Here is a 17,704-nt window from a genome sequence, read left to right on the forward strand (position 1 = left end):
AAAGCCCAAAATAAATGGGCTGAAATGTTGTGTAGAGGGCGAAGGCCCATAAGCCGAAAATAGCTCTAACCAGGTGATCAAAAGTACGCCCAGTACTCCAAAATTATTCGGCAACTTGCCGCTATTACCACCAACCAGGTGATGAAACGTACAACCCATACTCTAATATCATTTGGCAACTAGCCATTCATGCCACCAACCAGGTGATGAAATGTACAACCCGTACTCTCCTTCATGCCACCAACCAGGTGATCAAAAGTACGCCCAGTACTCCAAATTATACATGAGCATTACTCATGTCATTCATACATAAACATTCATGAGCATCACTCATGACAATCATACATAGACATTCATGACCATCATTCATGTCAACACTCATGAGCATCACTCATGTTAACATTCATGAGCATCACTCATGACAACATCCATGAGCATCACTCATGTCAATCAACATAAACATTCATGAGCATCACTTATGACAATCAGCTTCAAAAGCTTCATTTACAGAGTTCTAGCTTCAAAAGCTTCATTTACAAAAGCTCTAGCTTCGAAAGCTTCATTTACAGAGCTCTAGCTTCAAAGCTTCACTTGCAAAGCTTCACCTACAAAGCTTCAGTGCAGGGTATACAAATACCGCCTCCGAACAACCGCCAATTTGGCCCATACATGGATTCAATTTGAAGTTTCCAGCCAACAGACTCTATTGATCGAAGACTTGGGGGACTACATTATGTACCATAAATTGGGCCTCAACTGGACCTCAACTGGGCCTCATGAAAAATACTTGGGGGACTTAGCCCATTATTCATGTACTGAGGAGCGAACCCTTATTTTATAAAAAGGACTCCTTCACCTTCATTAGAGAGCAACGCCGCCAGCTGAGCAACCGCCTCGCCGCGAGCATCACTCCTAGCCCATCACTTATGTACTGAGGAGCGAGCCCTTATTAATAAAAGTGACTCCCTCACCTTCATTAAAGAGCAACGCCGCCAGCTGAGCAACCACCTCGCCGCGAGCATCACTCCTAACCCATCACTTATGTATTGAGGAGCGAGCCTTTATTCTATAAAAGGGACTCCCTCACCACCATTAGAGAGTATCGTCGCCTACTGAGCAACCGCCTCGCCGCGAACATCAACTCTAGCCCATCATTTTTGTATTGAGGAGTGAGCCCTTATTCTATAAAAGGGACTCCCTCACCTTCAACGCCACAAGCCGAGCCAACCAAGGCAACATAAGCCACAAGTTAAACAGCCTCGCATCATGTGATAGTTAAGCATCATTTTGGATTGGACACCGTCTCATATCGAGTATCAGTCCTAGACGACATCTAGTTACTTCGACCCACACATGGACTGAATTTCAAGTCTTCAGCCAAAAGACTCTCTTGACTAAAGACTTGGGGGACTACTGTTTATACCATATTTAGGGCCTCGTATTTAGATCTCGTACAAATACTTGGGGGACTTAAATGTAATTATGTGATAAAGGAAGGGGCAAATATGTAATAAGTGAGGAGCCTTTATTCTATAAAAGGACTCCTCACCCTCACAATTAGAGGAGGCTATTTCTGGAGCCTTCTCACCCCTCTCACATCCCCTCTCATATTCAGAGGTTCTCTCTCTCATACTCTCAGAGAAATACATAATTAGTGTGGACGTAGCCCAAACCTTGGGGTGAACCACAATACATCTCGTGTTATTTACATTACTTGCAGATTCACGGTCAGATTTAAGTTGTTCCAACTCCGGTTTTGTGCATCAACAACTGGAAACAAAATTAAAATATCTCATAATCTCAATTGAATACATCCTCCTAAACTTTATAAAAAATCATGGATTTATAAATCCATTAGGTATCGTTTGGTATGCAGATAGGATAAGACAGAACGAAATGGGATGGGATAGAACGGGACGGGACAAGACAGGATGGGACGGAATAAAATGAAGAGGGAACAAAGATGCCCTCGGATGGAAACAATGAGAGAGAAGAAGAAGACGGAGATGTTATAATTTTGTATTCCACGGATGTGGAACGAGTCGTTCCAGGAGGGAGGCATAACGAAAATTCATCCAAAATTCGTCCTGTGGAACAGCACATTCCACTTGTTTTAGGCGCACCAAACATGGGACAGAACGCCTCATCTAACTCTGTTTCGTCCCGTCCCACGTACTAAACGGTACCTTAAAGTCTCTCAAATTCTCAATTCAACACATCCCCTTAATTTTAAAGCAACCATTAATTCTCAAAAAAGAAAAAAAATAAGCAACTATTTAGTTTGTATTCAAAGTCCAGCCCATCTTCTTATATAAGCCCATACTTATTTAAACATTCCAAACGAGAAACCGCCGTTTTTTGTCTTCCCCGAAACCCTACTCCGCCATGCCAATGGGGACCCCGAAGAAGATCAAGAAGAAGCAAACCCCAGAAGCCCAATTCCACTCCTCCCTCACTCTCTGCTCCAAGCACAAAGACCTCCCCACCGCCATCTCCCTCTACGAATCCGCCGTTTCTCAGAACACCCGTCTCAACCACCACCACTTCAACACTCTCCTCTACCTCTGCTCAAACTCCGTCGCCGACCCCTCCATCAAGCAATTGGCCTTGGAAAATGGCTTCCGCATGTTCGATCACATGTTATCCATCGGGGTACTTCCGAATGAGGCCACCATCACCGCCATGGCCCGGCTTGCCGCGGCCAAAGGCGATGGGGATTACGCGTTTGGGCTGGTGAAGGGTATGGAGAAGTATAAAATTTTTCCGAGGTTGCGGAGTTATGACCCGGCATTGTTTTGCTTTTGCGAGAAATTGGAGGCGGAGAAGGCGTATGAGGTGGAGGAGCATATGGGTATGGTGGGGGTGAGCCTGGAGGAGCCGGAGATTGCAGCGTTGTTGAAGGTCAGCGCGGAAACGGGAAATGGGGAGAGGGTTTATGGGTACTTGCATAAGTTGAGGAATGCAGGGAGGTGTGTTAGTGAATCAACGGCCAAGAACATTGAGGATTGGTTTTGTGGTGGAGCGGCTTGTGAGGTGGGTGAGGTGAATTGGGACTCGGTTCGGGTTAAAGAGTCAGTTTTGAGGAATGGAGGAGGGTGGCACGGGCAGGGGTGGATCGGGAAGGGGGTTTGGGATGTGAAGAGAACCAATGTGGATTTGAGCAGCAGTCAATGTAGCTCTTGTGGTGAGCGTTTAGTTTGTGTTGACCTTGATTGTGCGGAGACGGAGAGGTTTGTGAAGTCGGTTGCTGCTTTGGCAATGGAAAGGGAGGTTAAGTCTAATTTCAGTGAGTTCCAGGTGAGCCAAAATCTTTCTCTTTGTTTAATTTTCTATGCATCATTTGGAACTTTAATCATTGTTTATGTGGATGTTTAATTGTTGTTTGTAATGATGTAATAGATTCCATGGATTCAAATTTGAGGAATTGAGAACTGACTTAAAAATTCATTAGGCAATAATGAAACTGTTACTGTGTGATGCCGTTTCCCACAGTATTAGTATAAAGACTTTCTTGATTCGGATTTCGTAGATATGTTGAGCTTTTAATGATTGAACATGCAGGAACTGAGATGCTTTACAGTTTGAGTCTGTTTCGGTTGACCCGTATTAAAGTTTTAGAGGTAGAGTCATAGATTTACTACACCTGTAAATATATACAATGTGTATGCAAGGGTCTATGCCTTTCTGATGAGTACAACCAGAAAACAAAAATCTCTCTTCATATTTTCCCATCATTTTGGGTTAAATTGAGCTCATTTACTTTGTTACTGGATTATGAAGTTGGGTAAATGAATAATATGGGCTTTGGAATGCATTCGCTTAACGTTTGATTGCATATCCAACTATTAGAAGGAAACGATCAAAACCTTTAATTCCATGGAGATGCCAAATCTTTGGGTGGTAATCTTTTTTTGTGGTTGCCTTGGTTTAATCTTTCCACATCTGTTTGTCTTGAAATGACAGAAACCAAATATTTATGAGTCGAATTAGAGTTGTTGAGTCTATCAAGAAGTTGAAAGTAGCAAAGCATGTACTGTCTGTGTTCAATTTCCTGGTCAACAGTACTTTGAGAACATATTGTAATTTATCTCCCCTCAACTACTTCAAAAGGATTGGCTGGACAAGCATGCTGAGTATGAAGCTATAGTGGATGGAGCTAATATTGGGCTTTACCAGCAAAATTTCGCTGATGGTGGATTCAGTCTTACTCAGGTTGTACATCTCAAAATGATGGCTTCTCTCTTCTTTTGCTTATTTCTCCTGTTATTGCATAGCCCCCACCTTCCCCCCTCCTCTCTCTCTGCCATATTTAATCATGACACTATGTTTATGTTCTATAATAGAGCAGCTCGACGCTGTTGTAAAAGAATTATACAATAGGAGTGGAGGGAAATGGCCACTTGTTGTCATGCATAATAGACGTTTCCGGGGACTTGTGGAAAATCCTTCCCACAGAAAACTGTTCGAGGAGTGGATGGGTAAAGGCATTCTTTATGCCACACCGAGTGGTTCCAATGACGATTGGTATGAGCCTCCAATCCACTACTTACTGAATGTTATTACTAGTTTCCTGCTTTTATGTTGTGCAATCTTCTGCAGTTATCTTTCTCTCTCTAAAAAAACCCTTTTCATGGTCACATTCTCTGTTTTGATGAAAACATTGATTCTATTTTTTGCAATTCTCTCTCTCTTTCTGTGTATCTGTCTTTAAAAGAAAAACATTGACACCTATTCACCATTTTGACGAAAAATTTGATGAATGAAATACCATTCTCTCTATAGTGGTTGTGTTCACCATTTTAAACATCACGACTGTGATGCTCCAAATAATCAAATTACTTCTCTGCAATGACTCAGGTATTGGCTCTATGCTGCTGTGAAACTCAAATGCTTGCTCGTTACAAACGATGAAATGCGAGATCACATTTTTGAACTCCTAGGAAGCAGCTTCTTTCTCAAGTGGAAAGAGAGACACCAAGTACGTTTACTAGTACAACCTTAACTTCTTTCTACGTGTTATTGCATATGCCCTCAACTTTTTATTGGCTTTTCCATATTTTATCTCATTCTCTTGCATAATCTCATCAACATATCATTATAGATGATATCTTCTATTAGTTACCTATTTAGAACGAGTATATTTGGGATGATATGAAACTCTGTGTATTGCAATGCCTTGTGTTTTTGGCCTTTTCGAAGCTATCCAGTTCTGTCATGACGTCATATTTTAAACATTTTCATTTGCAGTGCTTGAACTTGTATGCATTTTAATATGTTGTTTTTTAAGTCTTAGATTCTTTAAAACTTAGATTCTGACCTGCCTTGGCCATCTGAACCAAGCTAATCAGCTTAGTTCTGTTACTTGAGTAAGCTGGTAAGAATAGCACCCATTTTACTTTTTCTTATTTTAATTTTTTAATAGAGAAACAGTGCCTCTCAATGCAGTTCAGAAGTAGGAAGATTTGCCTTTTGTATTTTTAACTTTTAACCAAAATATGTGAAACTTGTTCCTTTCTTTAGTAGTATTGACACGAGACATATGATTCCTAAAATCACACTACATGATCACAAATAATAAAAGGGGCCGTGTAGATGGACCCCGTAATTGACTCCAATCACACTACAGAAAGTTGAGTGGATTTTATTTAATAGGGGTGATGAGATATGGGTATGAGTTGCAGATAAAAGGGTCCTAGTCTTGAGCAATTTATGAACCATAGATGCACGGAATAAGTTCTAATATAATTCAGATACATCTTTTAAACACTGTTTTTGAGTTTTTGATTCGAAATGTGTTTTGAGTTGGACAATGGTAATAATTTACCTTTCATTCAATGTTTTTAAAGGCAAAGGCGTAGGTGAGGTGTCTCATGGATAGCCCACATAGGCGAAAGCCTTGAGGCATGAGGCATTGCCTCACGGGACCTGAAGTTTTTAATAATATGTAAATTAATATAATACTTTGTCTCAAACAGACCATTTAGAATTAGAAAATAGAATACTAAAAACCTTACTTGAATTTTGAAACAAACTGTGGTGGTATGGATAATTTTGAAACAAATTGAGGTATGGGATTGGGGTAAAATTGAAATATGGGACTGGGGAGAGTTTAGGGTTTGAGGAATTGGGGAATTGGGGATTGGGTGAATTGTAAATGGGAAAATCGGGTATTGGGATGGGGAAGAAGTGGGGGACCTGCTGGGGTTATATTAAAAAAATTTAGACTTGGCCAAAATGTCGTCGTTTTGGGCCAAGTCATTTAAAAATATTTAAAAGACTTGGCCAAAACCATGTCGTTTTGGGCCAAAATCTTTAAAAAAAAAACCCTAGCTTTCTTCTTCTTCGCGGTCGTCTTCTTCGTGAAGATGCCACCACAGCACAACACAGAGCCCTCCCAGCCTTCAATTTCGAAGGTCCCAGGAAGATGAAGGGTCCTGGGAACACCCAGTCACACGCCTCAGGCGCACCTCAGCTGCCTAGTCACACCTCGACCACATCTAAGAGAGTTTAAGCCTTTTCCCACTAGGCAAAGGTGTTTCCACCACCGCCCCGCCTCCAAACAGATTTGAGACAGTAAGTTATAGGTAACCTACAGTTAGTGATAGTTATATTCTTGTATGTGTGCCAAGGTGTGTCTTCCTTTCCATTTCCTTCTCTAGCCAGTGTACCCGCTACGTGCTTGAATTTGGATAAATCAAAGACAAACACTAAGTCAAGAGTTTGTGCTCCCCATATTCTACATTACCATCAGCCTCTAATGATATTACAAGGCAAAATCATTGTCATTACATTGCATATTTGTTGTATTTTGATGTAACATAGAGAAAATCGTGTTAAACCTTATGTAGAAAAGCGCATTCAAAAGACATTAATCCAACCGATGTTTCTGCATATTTGTCTTTTTGCTATGTTAGATGGTTTGTCAAATCTAGTGGATTAGTTTTTGGTTTGCTTAAAATGTGAACTGATCTATTCACTCATTGAATCGTTAATCCTAGAAGTTCTCTTGCATCTTGTGTTTCAGGTTCGATACACTTTTGCCAAAGGCAATCTGAAACTTCAGATGCCGCCCGCATATTCTTCAGTCATCCAGGTACCATTTTGAATTTCTCATGGTTAGTTTCGGTAGACTGTCTTTACTGATTATCTTCTGTTCCTTTGTCTATCTGATTTATCTAGTATGGTACACTTCTTAATTGTTTATGCTGATAGGCTTTTTTTTTTTCAACTGAATGGTTTTTTTGAAGCCTAATTTGTAAAATGTTCTTTTGGTTGATGAAAATACAATGGCAACCTTCATTCATTTTATTTTGTTCCAAATCTATTTTTTATATTTGTCGAACACAAATAATTGTGAAAGAAAGGATGCACGGCACCTTTGCTGGTTTTGAGAGAGGTTGCAGAAACACCTAAGTGGTGATGTCAGTCCTGCAACAGTGACTGGGAGGATGAAAGTATTATATTTATTTGTTTATTTCAATATTTTCAAAGGTTTTGATGGGGAAATTACACTATAAAGTTTCAAAAAAATTGCTATGTTGGAAATTGGGGGTTCAAATAAGACTGCCATTCTTATTCATATAGGAAATTAATGTGGAAAATAAACTGAGGAATGTGGAAATATATGAGTAATGAACATACAAGATTTTATTGGATTGTAAATTTAAGATAAATCATTCCGGATATTCAGGAGGAAAGTGTATGGGTAAAACCTAAAATCTAAAGTATGCCATGCAGTTTTGAATGATTCCTTTAGGTATTTGCTTTTCTTGCATTAATAAAGATGCTTACCTTGCATTAATTTTCATATTTCTAGGTTTATAGTCTCTCATGCTGATGCGAGAGTTGCGACGACCGTTTCTTATGCTCAAGCTTGACGGCAATAGGTTTTTTTTTGTGTAAAGTTAGTCGTAATCTTTTCAACAGCAGTTGAACAATAGGGATATAGATTTCAACATATTAATCAATTGGCACCTTGATTTAAACAGACTTAAGTTGGGCTTGAACTTTGCTATAGATAGATTATGACTCCTAAGTTGCCCCTCAATTGTCACCTTAATTAGTAAAACGCTGTTTTAGTTTGCCATTTTATTTTGAGGTGCTTTGAATGCTTAACATTTGATTTAAAGGAAAACTAATGAAAAGGGCTTGAAAACTTTGAGTTTTAATGATAAGGACAAAATAAAGGGTAAAGTGAATAGTACCAGGATTGACTTTTTAGTGTAAAAATGTGGTTTTTCGTTAAAGTGAACAGTATCGGGTGCTTTTTGTTAAAGTTCCCTTGATTTAAATGGTCTCAAATAAATCTCAGTTGCGTAATAGAATGATGATAATCTTCACTAGTTGGATGATTGTTTTAAATGTTTGAAGACAAAGCATATCGATGCATAAATTCTTAGTCTGTGTTGGTGATTAGCTGATCCCTTAAATGTGTTTCAGGAATCCGAAAATGGATCATGGCATGTCCCCGTAGCAGATGAAAGCTGTCAGGAGCCTGGAAGAACCTGGCTCTGTATTACACGGCAAAGTGTATCTAAAGCTTGTGGTGAAGTCTCACAGAAATTGGCATCTTCTCGGAACGGTGGTATTTGCGACAACCATGAGTTACGATCATGCACATCAGACTCTGTTGCCAGTCACAATGATAAAACCACAGTTGTGACAGGCAAAAGAAAAGAGAGGACGCCATCTCCTTCCCATCTAAATATTTCTCCTGCCTAGGTACTGTTTGCAGGAGGCCTTCATTTTCCGGCTTGTTCTGGAGATGATAACTTCTGTAAATGGTTGTGGCTGAGTAATGAGCTAGACAATGGAGATGGAATGCAAGGTAAAACAACCCCACACTGCAACTGAAGTTTTCAGCAGTTTCCCCTTCTATGATTAGTGTCTCTGAGGTTGTACTGTATCTCAAACATACTGCAAGTTTAATCACCCTAGCATTATTGGTGGTCGAATTTAACAGCAAAAGGAGAAGCGGATTGAGGCTGGCCTGCGGTGAAGCTTGTTTGTGATTTTATCGAATAAAGATATTAATTTTGTTGAAGTTTAACATTTATTTGGTCCTTTTTCCTCTGCCAAAATAAGAAGAAAAACTAAGGGAGTCTGGTATGATCCGGCTTGTTTCCCGACAAGACATTTGAAATTTACGGTCGCTGTGTGTTGAGGGGTTATTGTGTAGGTTAATCCATTCGTCTCTCCTCTAATGTTACTTCAATATATATCCAAACATTTAATAGTAAACTAGGAAATACACTTGACAACAACAATTTATACAGAACACTTCACAAGTTTTTTTTTTTTTTTTTTTTGGGAAATTGGTTGATAGGAAATATTACCCTTTAAAGATTAATTTTGCAAAAACAACCAAATCAGAATTCAATTAAGGTTGTCATAATTTCGGTTTAATTGAAAAAACATGTTTAGTTTGTTGGATGATTGTTAGATGACAACGATTTTAGATATAGTTATTTGTTTTTTTTCTTTTTTTTCGGAGTTTTATCTTTGAAAGGTGATTTAGAACATAAATAGTTTAGAGCACCGTGATCTTTAAGAGGTGATTTAGCAAATAAATGGTTTGGATCATCGTGTGATGTTAAAGATGAGAAGGAGAAATGAGAATTTTACAAGAGAAAGGTCAAAAAGATAAAGTTGCTAGCATTCTCATAAATTATATAGCCTCTTGAACTGAATTGACGAAATGGGTAGTGGGACACAACAAGAAAACAAAGAGGTAAAGTGAGACGTAATAGAGTGTAGGAATAAAGTGTATTTTTTTTGTAGGCATAGCTAAATATGTTTTTATTTATAATTGGAAGTGATTCCTGCAATTTCTTTTAACCTTATGCACTCTTTTAAATTATGTAGCTTAACTCTTCTTTTATTTACTCAATCTATTGGCTAAGAACAAGTGAGTGCTTACTACAGAGAAGTGAAAATAAGGGTGCAAAAATCGCTATCCAATTATATTTACTAAGGAGGACTTTTGAGTTTAAGTTTACAGCCATATGTAGTGTTTCAATCCAATAATGCACTGTTCATTTGAAGTTTTTTCTCCGCATAACAGTTTCCTATTAGATTGAAACATCACGCTGATGTTGAACCCGTTTCATGGAGGTGGTTGTCTTTTGCAAAGATTGATTTGTATAGATAGCAATATGGGAAACTTGGAAAAGTAACTAAAATTTGAACCCCATATGGAATTGTAGCCACCCTTTTAAGTTTATGATAATCATAATCAAAAGTTGATATAAAAGTACTAATGTACCCTTAAAATTATATTTTCATATGACACATTACTAAGCTTGTATGTAGGTATACAGAATTGCGTGATTCAATATGAACCGAAGAGTAAATCTAGCAAATATAAAGAATACCTTTGAACTCATTACAAAAACTACATCTGGGTATCTTTGTTTCGTGAACCTGAAAGCTTGTTCTTTGTTCGGGTCGGACTTGAGGGATTTTTGGAGGAATTTTTGGCCGTTGCAGCCATGTTTGTAAGCTGAGAAGTGGTAGCAAGCTTTTGGGTTTGTGTATAAAGGCTTCCTTGTCCACATGTTTTGATGGAGATTTTGGGAAATGAAATGTGGTTAGAAATCGCAGAAAGATTACAGCTTTATTGAGAACAAAATGGTAAAATTAAATAATTAATAGATTAATAGCCCAATAATAATAATTTGGAAAAGCGGATCCAAAATTCAAGGAAGAGACGAAGTGTTTTCTGATTATTCATGCATTAAGCCATCTCCAACTGAAAGGGCTAAATATAATTCCGTCTAGAATTATAATCTTGCAAAAAATTATTTTTTAATGAACAATATTAGTTCATACTAATGTATCATCTTCAACTGAATGGGCTAAACATAGTATCTTTCAATAATTTATTAGTTTTAAGTTTATACTTTAAATTTAGGAAATTGTTATTAGCACTCCAAAAATCTCATTCTATACTCCAAACTTTCTATATTAGGAAAGAAAAATACACTTGTGAGCAGTGTAAAATGAGATTTTTGGAGTGCCAATAACATTTCCCTAAATTTATTGGTAATTTAATTAAACTACTGTTGGATTTTTTCAAATATAACATTTAAATTTGAATCAATTATTGCAACTGATGAGTTGAGTTCTTAAAAAAGGCAAAGAGGGGCTACTTTGGCCAAATAATGGTATGGTGAACTCCACAGAATTATAACCCAGTAATTGGTTGGAGATGAGTTTTTTAACAAATCAAACTATTTTTTAGCTTTTGAACATTTAGCCCTCTACATTTTTTGACAAATTAGTGTTCAATATTGTTGGTCAAATAGTACATGAATTATGTGGCAACTGGCAAGTATGTTGGGAAGACAAAGATGGTTAGAATTTGGTGATGCAAGAATTGTGGAAAAGTAAAGCTTGACGATGCATACTGGAGCACTACTAGTTTTTTACGGCAAAGAGCCAAATGGGAAGTTTTTAATCATTAAGGGTATATTAGTACTTATATATTAAATTGGGAAATTTTATTTAAACTTATGTAACCTATCTCTACACCCAATTTATTCTTTGCACCCATTTGATTTTTAACTAAACTATTAGGGTGCGTTTGTTGCATCGGACTATCTCGGACCGGACTAGCTTCATAGACTAAGCTGGACTGATTTAGACTAGACTAAGTTTGACTAACTTAGTGAAGCGTTTGATGCAGTGTCGGGCTAAAATAAATTTTTTTAATTCATTTTTAAATTATAAAAATTATAAAATAAAAATTATATTTATAAAAATATCTTCTGCATTAGGTTTTTTTCTTTAATATTCTGCAGCTTTCCCCTGCTCTTTTCTGGAAGGAGCTTCCCCTTTCTCTCTCACAGCCACTTCCCCCTTTCCTCTTTCTCACAACTTTGCAGACGACACCTCTCCCTCTTCACTTTCTCTCACATCTTCACTTCCTCTTTCTCCCTCTTAATGCAGAAGTATCAGTGCTCATCCCACTTGTCGTCAACAAAAACTCCCCTTCTCACAGCTAAGCAAAACGAACAAATAAAAAAATCAGCAAATCCCATGGCACGATTTGGATTTTGGTGGTACTGGAACAACTAATGTGCAGCTGATGGAACGATAGATGCACAATGATTTTGTAAATTTGTTTTTGTTTTTTGTTTTGAATTCTTGGTTGGATTTTTGAAAATGGGTTTCAAACTCTAGGTTGTTTCGAATTTTGGGTCAAATTATGGGTTTCAGACTGCGCTATCTGGTTTTGCAAATGGTTGAGCAAGTGAGGAAGAAGAAGATGGGACGGGCGAAGCGAGGAGAGACGAAGCGAAGTTCATTGGTCTTAGTAGTCCGCCCAAAATTGGGGGGTCTCGCTAAAACACTTTAGCGAACCCGTTAGTCCATGCGAGTCCCACTTTGTCCCATTAAAGTTGGTCTCTGCTGAAACCAAACACAGGCTTACATAAAAACTTACTCTAGTCTAGTCTAGTGAAAGCTAGAGAGGGCAAACAAACACACCTTTAATATCTCTTTAAACTCAAATTTATTATCTAATATACCCCTATAAATCCAACTCAATATGTGAATTTATTTTTACACCCATTTGATTTATAACTAACACACCCCGACCCGGGATGTCCACTAGGGCTCCGAATCGAGTTGTGCTAGCCGACACCTGGAAGGTGACGAAGCCATAAAGTATGATGATGTGGAAAAATGTGAATAAATTTAAACCTAAAAGTGCCTAAAAACCAGAGTGCACTGGTGAGCGGGAAGGAACCCACTTCATACTTGACGTTAGAGTATAAGTACAGTATAATGGATTAAGAGTCATACCCTCGAAAGAAATCTCCAATACTAAGATTTTCCATGAATCATCGACGATAGGAAAGCTCACCTAATAAAACCTAGAGGGTGAAAATAAAACAAGGGTGAGTGGCCCTAGAAATAAAAATTTTAATAGAAGCCTTCTAAAACGTTATAACCCTTCGATGCAACACCTGTATAGTTTCCATAAACTCAAATCACGTATCAATGTGAAATCCAAATTATATCAACAATAATTCCATAACTATACCATGACACATCAACTCATCAGTAATATAAATAATCATGTGCTCAATAATCTATATTAGCACGCAAGTCGGAGTCACCTAATGTGACATGTACGACTGCACCCATATCTTATCAATCAACGCTAGCACACAAGTCAGAGTCACCTAATGTGACCTGTACGACTACACTCATATCTCATCAATCAACGCTAGCACACAAGTCGGAGTCACATATAGTAACCTGTACGACTTATTCATATCTCATCAATCAACGCTAGCACATAAGTCAGAGTCACCTATAATGACCTGTACGACTTATCCATATCTCATCAATCAATATCCCAGTAATATGTCAACCGGATCCATCTCTTGTGGCTTGTACAACTAAACCTATAACTCATCACATATCCTTGCACACGAGTCGGAACCATTTCTTATGGTTTGTACGAAAGGATGGGTGTAAATAATTACGCTCAAGTGCTATGATCACATGAAAGCTGTGCGAAGAATCGCAAGTCACCTACGAGTCGGAACCACCTAATGTGGTCTGTACAACAGGCTGACACCTACCTTGAATCCAAGGTGAGTGTGTGGTGCGGGAGGTGAACGATCATGTGAATGCTAGGCCCTGTCCTCAGGCGAGAGCACTAACACCGGGGTGCAGAGTTATGAGCTCTAAATGCATCTAATATGGCATGTACAACTTATAGACAACATGTATGACAATGTCGGAGTTTCCTTAAAATATAAAGATAGTCATGCCATCACTTAATCGTTCCAACTAAAATGTAATCATAGCCAAGCATCCCATATTTCACAACATATACTCACCTGTACTTATTTGTGTATCCTGCGTTCACCTTCGTACTTTAAAGCATTCACAATAATTATGCGCAATAATATACCTATGGACATGCCCTGATGCAATCCAAAACTTAACCATATCGTAATGCTTCCAAATATATATATATATATATATCAATAATGTGGCGTAAAATGTACAATCTATAACGCCCTACTCCCTAGCTATTAATTTTCGGGAACAATTATCGGTGACAAGCTCAACTAAACACTAAATTTAACTACTATCAATACTTACGATTCTTTACTTCAATTTCTCGATCCTTCACACAATAATTTATGACCAACATCCCATCACTAAATCATAAGGTTAAATCTCACATTTTCCACCAATGTCCCTCACACTGCACGGCTGCATCTAATGTCTCATTAGACTGCCTACGTACCCTAAACAGGGATCAATCCATTCGTAGTTCGCATGAATTATTTGTAGATAACATGCATATGGATATACCATGACATAATCTAAACTCTACCATCTTGTAGTACTTTAGAACATATATATATATATATAACATGGCACATATTACTTAATTTAATTTAAGAGTATTTTTGAAATTATCAATCATGTATATATATACTGTTTGTACCATACTTGACCAATCCCGAAACTACTGAGCACAGGTCAACGTTATACCGTCAAGGACCCAGAAGAGTTTCCCTCCAACCAGGAGGCCAATCACAGCACAACACGTGTCGACATCAAGAGTCAATCATAGCGTGACACGTGTCAACATCAGAAGCCAATCACAACACGACACGTGTCAATTTCAGAATGAAACTAGAAACTCTCTTCTATAAATAGAGATCATTCTCTCACAATATTTCCTAATGTCATTTGTACTAAATCATTCACTAGTACTCACAAAAGGAGAGCTTGAACCTATGTATTTGTGTAAACCCTTCAAAATTAATAAGAACTCCTCTACTATGTGGACGTAGCCAATCTGGGTGAACCACGTACATCTTGTGCTTGCTTCCTTGTCTCTATCCATTTACATATTTATCCACACTAGTGACTGGAGTAATATAGCGAAAGTCACAAACTTAACACTTTCTGTTGTACCAAAGTCCTCACTGATTTTGTGCATCAACATTTGGTGTTGTCTGTGGGAACGACATTTATTCCCACTCTCAGCAACTTTGCCAAGCTGGTTTCCACCATTCGTACACTCTCTTTTGATCAGGCATCCTTCTCCAACATGGGGAGTGAAGGAAGCCACAGCACACAAAATGACACCCCTCTTGCACCTAGTGCGAAGCAACAAAAGAAGGAAGGAAAGAAGGTTGCTCTTCAAGCTAAAGTCGACGAGGTAGAAGCTCAGAACAACAAGATAGCAATGAAGAATGAGGTCCTCCAGGAGCAGTATGAGAAACTCTTTGAGATGTTTCACGAAACTAGGCGTACTTAAACACGCGAGCTCGTTGCCCCTGTGGACATCAACCATCATCTATGTGCCCCCCAACACGAAGGGTCACCTCCCTTCGACATGGGTATCCCTGATGAGGAACGAGCTAATCATCAAAACATTAATCAATATGAGACTTCTCTCAACCCAGATGCTTTGACCCGAAGTAGAAGAAGTGGAGGAAGACACCTCCTTGCAGAAGGGTTGGAAGGATCGAAAGCCGTTTATCGTGACTACTAAGACTTCCTAAAGCAACATCGAGAGAATCCCCTCCACATATGCTCGAAGATCAATGACCCAAGGGTTTCTGAAAGACTCGGTCCCCTCCCACGACCCCTAGGCCAGCTGCCAATTTAGGGAAGGAACGACAGGTCCTAGAGGAACATGAAGGTACGGGGGACTCTGAGGTATTCCGACATACTCGCCCTAGAAGTCAGTACGGTGAGTCCAAGAAAAAACCACACGCCCTTGCTCAAACTTTCCTACTTCCAAGAGGCGGTGGAGACTTACGAAAGAAAATTCCAGTGGCACATGACTCCACTCAAGATCCCCTTGTCCTACAGCTCATTGAGGAAGTAAACAAGTTGAAGGCCGAACGTCAAGTCGAGATACCTGACTGGAACCAACCCAGGCATGGCTCTCTCACAAGAATGATCCTCAACACCCTCTTCAACCGAAGACAAAACAAAAGCTTGGTTTACAACTCTATACTAAAACTGAGGACCCAATTGAACACCTTAACCTCTTTAAGTCCACCATGGCATATCGGATGCATACCGACGAAGAGCGATGTCTTCTCTTCCCCTTCACCCTCTCTGGCGGAGCTCTAAATTGGTATTGCCGTCTTCCACCTGAGACAGTAAACTCATTTGAGGAATTGAGGAAACTGTTTGTCTCTTAACACATCTTCCAGACGGATTACTTGCATTCTGCAGATGACTTGGACACTATTCGCCAAAAGCAGGACGAGTCACTACAAGAGTATGCCGGTCGCTTCAACCATGAGTATTCTCGCTGCGCTGAGGCAGATGAAGAGACCACCCTCAAAGCCTACGTGATTGTTTCTTCAAGTACATGATCAATGTCAACACTTGGAAGGTTTACTTTGAAGTGATGTCACAGGCTTACAACCACGCCTCCGCCAAAGCAAGGACATACCAAGGGAACCCCCATATGGTTAACCCCTATCAACAAGTGGGAAGTGGAAGTCAAGTTCTACCAAGTGAGGAGATATTGGCCATTCAGACACCCATTGCATCATCTCCTGCCTCATTTAGCTACTCGCTAAGTCACCAAACGTATCTGTCTCTTGGTAAGAGGAATGATTTTTACTCTCAACAAGCCCATTACAACAAAAGGGATAAAAGTTCGTATCAAGACAACCAGGGATGAATGTACCGTCGACTATTATGACTATAGGGCCAAGCCTTACTCTTTCAAAGTGGAGGACTAGGTACTGAAGGAAATGCTATTATAAGAAGATATACACATTACAAATATTTTGACTCTCAACCGCTTGAGATCTTTTATCACACAAGTCATTCGGCAAATATTTAAAGAATAGGGAATTCAGACAATTTCTTCTGAATCTTTTGCGTTCCTCGCACTGAAACACTTGATCTATGTTGACCTACCCTTATACCCCAACTCAGAGCTTCAACATGCGTACTTTGACACAAAGTATATGATACTAAGTGTTACAACCAACATGGTTCACTTATCAAAAGCATGGATCCCTTTATGCATAGCAAAACATTCATAAGCATCACTTATATCAATCAACATAAACATTATACATTCCAACACATTCATACATAAACATCATACATTCCAACACATTCATACATAAACATCATACATTCCAACACATCCATACATAAACCAACTGTGCTTCGAAAGGGTTCAACATACTTTGTGTCTTCGACACTTGCTACAATGTGCCTCGACACCTTGCCCTTATTCTCACCAACCAGGTGATGAAATGTGAAGAAGAAACTCATCTTCATGCCACCAACCAAGTGATGAAATGTACAACCCGTACTCTCCTTCATGCCACCAACCAGGTGATGAAATGTACAACCCATACTTTAATATCATTTTGCAACTTGCCACTCATGCCAATAACTAGGTGAAGAAGGAACTCATCTTCATGCCACCAACCAGGTGATGAAATGTACAACCCGTACTCTCCTTCATGCCACCAACCAGGTGATGAAATGTACAACCCGTACTCTAATATCATTTGGCAACTTGCCACTCATGCCACCAACTAGGTGAAGAAGGAACTCATCTTCGTGCCACCAACCAGGTGATGAAATGTACAACCCGTACTCTCATTCATGCCACCAACTAGGTGATGAAATGTACAACCCGTACTCTAATATCATTTGACAACTTGTCATTCATGCC

At 39.0% G+C, this 17,704-nt stretch overlaps 1 protein-coding gene across 2 annotated transcripts; it reads left to right on the plus strand.

Moving 5' to 3' along the window:
• The first annotated feature begins 2,340 nt into the window (after nucleotides 1-2,340).
• Nucleotides 2,341-9,142, plus strand: LOC103419666 (proteinaceous RNase P 2-like). 2 transcript variants are annotated; one of them, XR_011579284.1, is made up of 7 exons: nucleotides 2,341-3,297; nucleotides 4,111-4,212; nucleotides 4,349-4,524; nucleotides 4,858-4,978; nucleotides 7,025-7,093; nucleotides 8,440-8,827; nucleotides 9,001-9,142. XR_011579284.1 is itself a non-coding variant. In XM_008357765.4 (6 exons), the coding sequence occupies exons 1-6, from the start codon at nucleotides 2,386-2,388 to the stop codon at nucleotides 8,719-8,721; spliced, it is 1,662 nt and encodes a 553-aa protein (XP_008355987.3). In that variant the 5' UTR covers nucleotides 2,341-2,385; the 3' UTR covers nucleotides 8,722-9,142. The 2 variants fall into 2 exon arrangements, 1 of the variants encoding a protein (XP_008355987.3); XM_008357765.4 differs by having other exon boundaries at nucleotides 8,440-9,142.
• The last annotated feature ends 8,562 nt before the right edge of the window (nucleotides 9,143-17,704 follow it).

This window comes from Malus domestica, chromosome 03, assembly GCF_042453785.1.
Source record: "Malus domestica chromosome 03, GDT2T_hap1".
Lineage (NCBI taxonomy): Eukaryota > Viridiplantae > Streptophyta > Magnoliopsida > Rosales > Rosaceae > Malus > Malus domestica.

Excerpts from the sequence above, each read along its gene's own strand:
- LOC103419666 (XM_008357765.4), top strand. The coding sequence starts at position 2,386 with ATGCCAATGGGGACCCCGAAGAAGATCAAGAAGAAGCAAACCCCAGAA. Across the intron at positions 4,525-4,857 it reads AGTGGTTCCAATGACGATTG|GTATTGGCTCTATGCTGCTG; the intron begins GTATGAGCCTCC and ends GCAATGACTCAG. Across the intron at positions 4,979-7,024 it reads AGTGGAAAGAGAGACACCAA|GTTCGATACACTTTTGCCAA; the intron begins GTACGTTTACTA and ends CTTGTGTTTCAG.